This window comes from Dipodomys merriami, unplaced genomic scaffold (assembly GCF_024711535.1).
Source record: "Dipodomys merriami isolate MVZ:Mamm:240054 unplaced genomic scaffold, mDipMer1.0.p SCAF_69, whole genome shotgun sequence".
NCBI classification, from domain to species: Eukaryota; Metazoa; Chordata; class Mammalia; order Rodentia; family Heteromyidae; genus Dipodomys; species Dipodomys merriami.
This window is the reverse complement of record NW_027206279.1, coordinates 6607091-6613635: the sequence shown is the minus strand read 5'-3', so window position 1 is coordinate 6613635 and position 6545 is coordinate 6607091. Positions and strand designations below refer to the sequence as shown.

At 51.1% G+C, this 6545-nt stretch overlaps 1 protein-coding gene across 1 annotated transcript; it reads left to right on the top strand.

Moving 5' to 3' along the window:
• Nucleotides 1–6237, top strand: Ell3 (elongation factor for RNA polymerase II 3). The gene is made up of 12 exons (XM_070005975.1): nucleotides 1–16; nucleotides 327–469; nucleotides 724–759; nucleotides 1155–1267; nucleotides 1397–1601; nucleotides 1692–1771; nucleotides 1881–1953; nucleotides 3759–3930; nucleotides 4010–4052; nucleotides 4640–4811; nucleotides 4983–5027; nucleotides 5319–6237. The coding sequence occupies exons 2-12, from the start codon at nucleotides 338–340 to the stop codon at nucleotides 5427–5429; spliced, it is 1182 nt and encodes a 393-aa protein (XP_069862076.1). The 5' UTR covers nucleotides 1–16; nucleotides 327–337; the 3' UTR covers nucleotides 5430–6237.
• Nucleotides 6238–6545: the final 308 nt, after the last annotated feature.

Genomic DNA, 6545 nt, shown 5'->3' with positions numbered 1-6545 from the left:
CCGGCGGTTCAGGGGTGTGAGCGGCGGTGTCCCGGCGTACCCCAAGGGCGGGAGGAGTGGGGCTCCGCCCACCTGGCTGGGAACGCACCTGGCAGCCAGGCCAGAGGGGGCGGAGCCTACTGAGGCGGACCCGGAGGAGTCTCGGCAGGGGGCGGGGCCTGGCGGACGGGGCGGAGTCCTGGCTGGGGGCGGGGCCTGGGCGTGGTCCGGGCGGAGGGCGGGGCCGACCTGGGCTACCGGGCGTGCCGCCGGAGTCCGGGCACTGACTGCAAAGGTGGCGGCCGAGTCCCTCCCCTGTAGCCCACCTCGCTCGGCTTCTGCGCTAGACCCGGCCGCCATGGAGGGACCCCAAGAACCTCTAAGTGGGAAACTCCGGCTCTGCTTCACCCCTGCGGCACGGACCAGCCTCTTACTGCTCCGGCTCAACGACGCGGCGCTGCGGGCGCTGCAAGACTGTCTGCGGCAACAGGTGCGTCCCGCAGCCCCCTCACCCCCAGCCCCGACCCTTCTTCTCCTCCATCCCCGGCTGTCGTCGGGACCTGGGGAAGAACAGCGGCTCCCGCAGACTCCGGACCACCCATTCCTTGCCAGGGAAGCCCACGAAGCAGGTGTTTCCCCCCCACACCCCACCCCGCACCCAGCTCGGCACCCCTACTTTCCCCTCCCCCTCCCCCCTTAGACAGCCGAGCTGGGGGACACCACTCAGCCGGGCTCTCCCCGCAGGTCCGGCCGGTGATCGCTTTCCAAGGCCCCCGAGGGGTAAGTGCGGGGAGGAGAGTCGCACAAGCCCGGGCTCCCGGAAGGTGGACGCGGTCCGAGCCTGAGATGGCGAGTGGGGGGGTGGGGTCACGGTCTGAGGAAGTTCCGAGAACTGAGCCCCCCCCAGCGGGATGTGTGGGGGCTGCTGGAGTTGTAATCCCAGGAGGCTGCGGTGGAGGGGACCGTGCCCTCAGCCTCTTGGGGGAACTGAGGCCCCACTGCACCTGATGCGCTAACGAGCCCCATGGGATCCCCGCTTGCACCTCTCTCTCTCTCTCTCTCTCTCTCTCTCTCTCTCTCTCTCTCTCTCTTTCTCTCCCCCCCCCCCCAGTGGCATGGGCAGGAGGGGGAGGGGTGGGCTTCATGAAGTTTACTCGCTGCTGCTTCCACCCCAGTATCTGAGGATCCCAGGTCCTGGCTGGTCCTGCCTCTTCTCCTTCACAGTGTCCCAGTGTGGCCAGGAGGGCACTGGAGGTGGCTTGGACCTGGTGTGCCAACGCCTAGGCAGGTAAGAGGGAGCACATTGCAGGAGGAGAGGGTTGGGGAAAGGGGAATGTGAAGAGGTGCTCATAAAAACTCTCCTCCGCCCTTGTGTGTGTTTGTGTGTCTGTGTCTGTGTGTCTGTGGCTCTTTCCAGATCTGGGCCTAACCGCCTCCACTGCCTGGGCACACTCAGGGAACGTCTCACCATTTGGGCAGCCATGGACTCTATACCAGGCCCATTGTCCATTCACAGACATCTGACTGAAGTTGTGAGGGATCCTGGGAGTTGGCAGAACCGGGCCGACTATTCTGAAGGTGATGGGGATGCCGGGGCACAGCCAGAGGTGGCTGTTGGACAGGTGAGGCTAGAAACTGTAGGGAGCTTGTGGGAAGGTAAGGCAAAGTCTGAAGTTTGAGGGGCCACGTGTTCCCGCCACTTTCCCTGACAGGTGTCAGACCCATTGACAAGCAATGCCCAACAGCCACTCCCAGGATCCTCTAGTGAACACACGACACCGTGGGAAGTGAGGTACTTGGAGAGGGTGGGACTAGGGGAAGGACTGGTCGCATCTCCACCCTTCAATGCCATAACACGTCTGGGCTCATGTCCTACCCTGGTCCTTCTTTAAATATCCTAGGAACCAGACCCACCCTCCAAACAGAGAACTTGATCAGGCACAACCTTCCGCCAGCCAGAAACGTCTAGACAAGGTAAGGTACAATGGCAAGGGCTCTTCAAAGAGCACTTTTTTTTTTTTTGTCGTGGGGCTTGAACTCTGGGCTTGGGCGCTGTCCCTGTGCTCTTCAGCTCAAGGTGAGCACTCTACCACTTGAGCCACAGCACCACTTGCACTTTTCTTTTTGATGTATCAGTCATGGGGCTTGAACTCAGGACCTGAGCACTGTCTCTGAGCTCTTTTGTTCAAGGCTAACACTCTACCACTTTAAGTCACAGCTACCCATCTGGTTTTATGGTGGTTCACTGGAGATAAAAGAGTCTCTTGGGGGGCTGGGAAGGTGGCTCAGTGGTAGAGCGCTTGCCTTGCATGCATGAGGCCCTGGGTTCGATTCCTCAGCACCACATAAACACAAAGAAAAAAGCTGGAAGTGGCGCTGTGGCTCAAGTGGTACAGCGCTAGCCTTGAGCTGAAGAGCTGAGGTACAGTGCCCAGGCCCAGAGTTCAGGCCCCACGACTGGACCCCCCCCCCCAAAAAAAAAAAGTCTCTTAGACTTTCCTGCCCAGGCCAACTTTGAGCTTTAATCCTCAGATCCCTGCCTCCTGAGTAGCTAAGATTATAAGTGTGAGCCACTGGCTCTGACTTTTCTGACTTTTTTTTTTTTTTGGTCTTGGGGCTTGAACTCTGGGCCTGGGCACTGCACTCAGCTCTTCAGCTCAAGGCCAGAGCACTACCACTTGAGCCACAGGGCCACTTCCAGTTTTCTGGTGGTTAATTGGAGATAGGAGTCTCACAGACTTTCCTGCCCCGGGTGGCTTTGAACTGCGATCCTCAGATCTCAGCCTCCTGAGTAGCTAGGATTACAGGCATGAGCCACCGGCACCCAGCTTTTTTTTTTTTTTTTTTTTTGGTCGGTCGTGGGGGCCTGAACTCTGGGTCTGGGCACCATCCCTGAGCTCTTCAGCTCAAGGTTAGCACTTGAGACATAGTGCCACTTCCGGCTTTTTCTGCTTATGTGGTGCTGAGGAATCGAACCCAGGGCCTCATGCATGCAAGGCAAGCATTCTTACCACTGAGCCACCTTCCCAGCCCCCCAGCTTGTTTATTTTTTTAAACTAGGGTTTGAAACTCAAGGCCTCCACGTGCCAGAAAGGCACTTTTTTTTTTTTCTCTGTCCTGAGGCTTGAACACTGTCCCTGAACTTTAATGCTCAAGGCTAGTGCTCTACCATTTGTACTCAAGGCTAGCACTTGACTCCTGTCACAGCTCCATTTCTGGGTTTTTGATTGATAATTGGAGATGAAAGTCTCATGGATTTTCCCACCTGAAATGACTTTGAACCATGATCCTCAGATCTCAGCCTCCTGAGTAGCTAGGATTACAGGCGTGAGTCCCTGGCACCCAGCTTTCTTGTCTTCAAGTGGTTGCACAAAGAAGTTGTCATTCAGGGCTGGGAAGGTGGCTCAGTGGTAGAGCGCTTGCCTTGCATGCATGAGGCCCTGGGTTCAATTCCTCAGCACCACATAAGCAAAAAGAAAAAAGCCAGAAGTGGCGCTGTGGCTCAAGTGGTAGAGTGCTGGCCTTGAGCTGAAGAGCTGAGGGACAGCGCCCAGGCCCAGAGTTCAGGCCCCACAACCAGACCAAAAAAAATTTAAAAAAAAGTTGTCATTCAATAGTTTATGAATGCATTGAGTCTTGATCCAACACCTTATTTAAGCTAAAATTTAAAAATCGTAAGCTGATTATATATGGCAAGTTTTTTATTGGGGGAGGATAAAGGGCAAAACAGGAAGTGCTTCTGGCTTGCTGTTTATGCTACAGTTGTTTTTCCTCAACAGAAACGTCCAGCATCTGAAGCCACCAAAGAAATAGAAGAGAAGAGGCTCAGAGCTCTGCCTCTATCTCCAGGTCTCCTACAAGGGGATTTAGAAGAGGGAGAAGATTGGGAGGAAGAAGATAAAGATGAAGACATGGATCCTAGGCTGCAACACAGTCCCTCAGGTGGAGCAGGTGAGTTAATGAGGAGGGTAAAATTACCACAGTGGAAAGGAGACCTATAATCACCTGTGTTTTCTCCCTTCTTTTCTAGACTCTGAATCCCCAAGCCCTGAAGAAGCACCAGATTACCTTCTGTGAGTTCCTCCATTTCTACTTTCTTTTTATTTTTGTCCGTTGTGGGGCTTGAACTCTGGGCCTGTGGGGCTTGAACTCCACTCAAGTGCTGTACCACTTGAGCCACAGAGCCACTTCCAGTTTTCTGGTGGTTTATTGGAGTCTCACGGACTTTCCTACCTAAGCTGACTTTGGACCACTATCCTCAGCTCTCAGCCTTCTGAGTAGGATTACAGGTGTGAGCCACTGGCACTGGCTGCATTTCTAATGTCAATAAGCTTTATACATGTAAGTTCCCTGGAGGTCTAGGAAGGTGACTTAGTGGTAGAGTGCTTGCCTAGCATACATGAAGCCCTGGGTTCAATTCCTCAGTACCACATACACAGAAAAAGCCGGATCCAGGTACAACTGACACACACACCCGGCAGACACAGACACAGACACAGACACAGACACAGACACAGACACAGACACAGACACAGACACAGACACAGACAGACACAGACACAGACACACACAGACACACAGACACACACACACACGTATGTTCCCTGGAAGCAGAGGGCTTCGGGGGCAATGAGGTTGAAGGTGACAATTCCCCTGGCAGGCAATACAGGGCCATTAACAGTGCGGAGCAGCAACAGGCCTATGAGCAGGACTTTGAGACAGATTATGCTGAATATCGAATCCTCCATTCCCGTGTTGGCGCTGCAAGCCAAAGGTTCATAGAGCTGGGAGCAGAGATCAAAAGAGTTCAGCGAGGAACTCCAGAACACAAGGTAAGGACTGGACCCCCTCCTTCTTAACTACCTAAAAGCCTGTTTGTCCAATGACCAAGCAAAGTGACAAGCAAACCTGTTTTGGCAGAAAAATTAGTATCATTTGGGAGATTGAGAACTAAAGTTAATCTCCCTCATTTCTCGATGTTAAACTACAGTTTTCTGTTTCAGGAGCTGGAAGATAAGATAGTCCAGGAATATAAAAAGTTCAAAAAGGTTAGTTCTGATAATGGAATGTAGAATTGTTAAATTTTGAATGGCGGTGGTGGTGGCACTGGGATTTGAACTGTCTTGTGATTGCTAAGCAGTTGCTCTGCCATTTGAGCTATGACTACAGCTCTGCTCTTCTACTAGCTATTAACGTAAGAGAAGGTGCTTGAATTTTTCTGCCTGAATTGGTGTTGAACTGGGTCTCAGCCTTCCCAGTAGCTAGGATTGTTAAGTGTGAGCCACTCACTGGTGCCTGGTTAGTTTACTTTTTGACATGAATGGTCTTTGTGTCTGCAGAGGTACCCAGGTTACAGGGAAGAGAAGCGTCGTTGTGAGTACCTGCATCAGAAATTGTCCCACATTAAAGGTCTCATCCTGGAGTTTGAAGAAAAGAAAAGGGGCAGCTGAAACTATCCAAAGGATTAGGCAAAGACCCTTTACCCAAGAATGTGAACAAAACAGCTTTCTTATGCTAAACCCTTGAGTCCACTGGGGACAAGTAGAGAGCTGCAGTAGGTCCTTGAAACTGGATTTTTCAAGCTGTTTTTAGTTTTTAGGGTGTGGGCACAATACTGTGCCCTGGAGACTAGGGAAAGTAGCAGACCCTGGTTAGTTCAGCCAGGGCATTTCTAAATCCTGAAAAATGACACCATTTCCGGGCAAGGTATGTTTGAGGAAACAAAGCAAACTAAGTAAATTTAGCATCAAGCAGCTTTTCAACATAATGGTAACTTTTGGTAACAGAGCTAAAGTAACTTGTAACCCAGAGTAGATTATAAAGGGAAACAGCTTGGGTTGACCTAGGAACTGAAAGTGTATTCTTTTACAAACATGGCTACTAAATTAAAAGTGTTTTGATACAAACTTGTTTTTCTTTTTGTTGTGGGGCTTGAACTCTTGACCTGTGCTGTCCCTCAGCTCTTCAGCTCAAGGCTAGCACTCTACCACTTGAGCCATAGCACCACTTCCCGTTTTCTGAATGGTTTATTGGAGATGAGTCTGACTTCCTGCCTGGACTGGCTTTGAATTATGATCCTCAGATCTCAACCTCCTGAGCAGCTAGGATTACAGGTGTGAGCCACTGGTGCTTGGCTCAAAACTTATTTTTCGTAAGTTGTACAGGCAATGGTTCTTAACCCTGGGAGCGCTTAAAAGTTAGATCCTCCTGTCTCATGCCAGATTGTCTTGAATTAAAATCTCCAAGATTATGATTTAGATACTTTTACTTTTGTTTTCTGGTGCTAGATATTAAACCCATAGTTTCACACATGCTAGGCAAGGACTTTATCATTGAACTATACTACCAGCCTCAGCAATTTTACCTTTTTAAAACACTATGCACCATCTGAAGGATTATTTTGTGAAAAGGCTCTATACTAAATCCATTTTATAAATGATAATTGGGAGATTATGGTAGGAAATGCTTTACTCTTCGTGTGTGTATGCTGGTACTGGGTTTGGAGTTTAGGGCCTATGTGCTCTTCCTTAGTTTTTTCACTGAAGGCTAACACTCTACCACTTGAG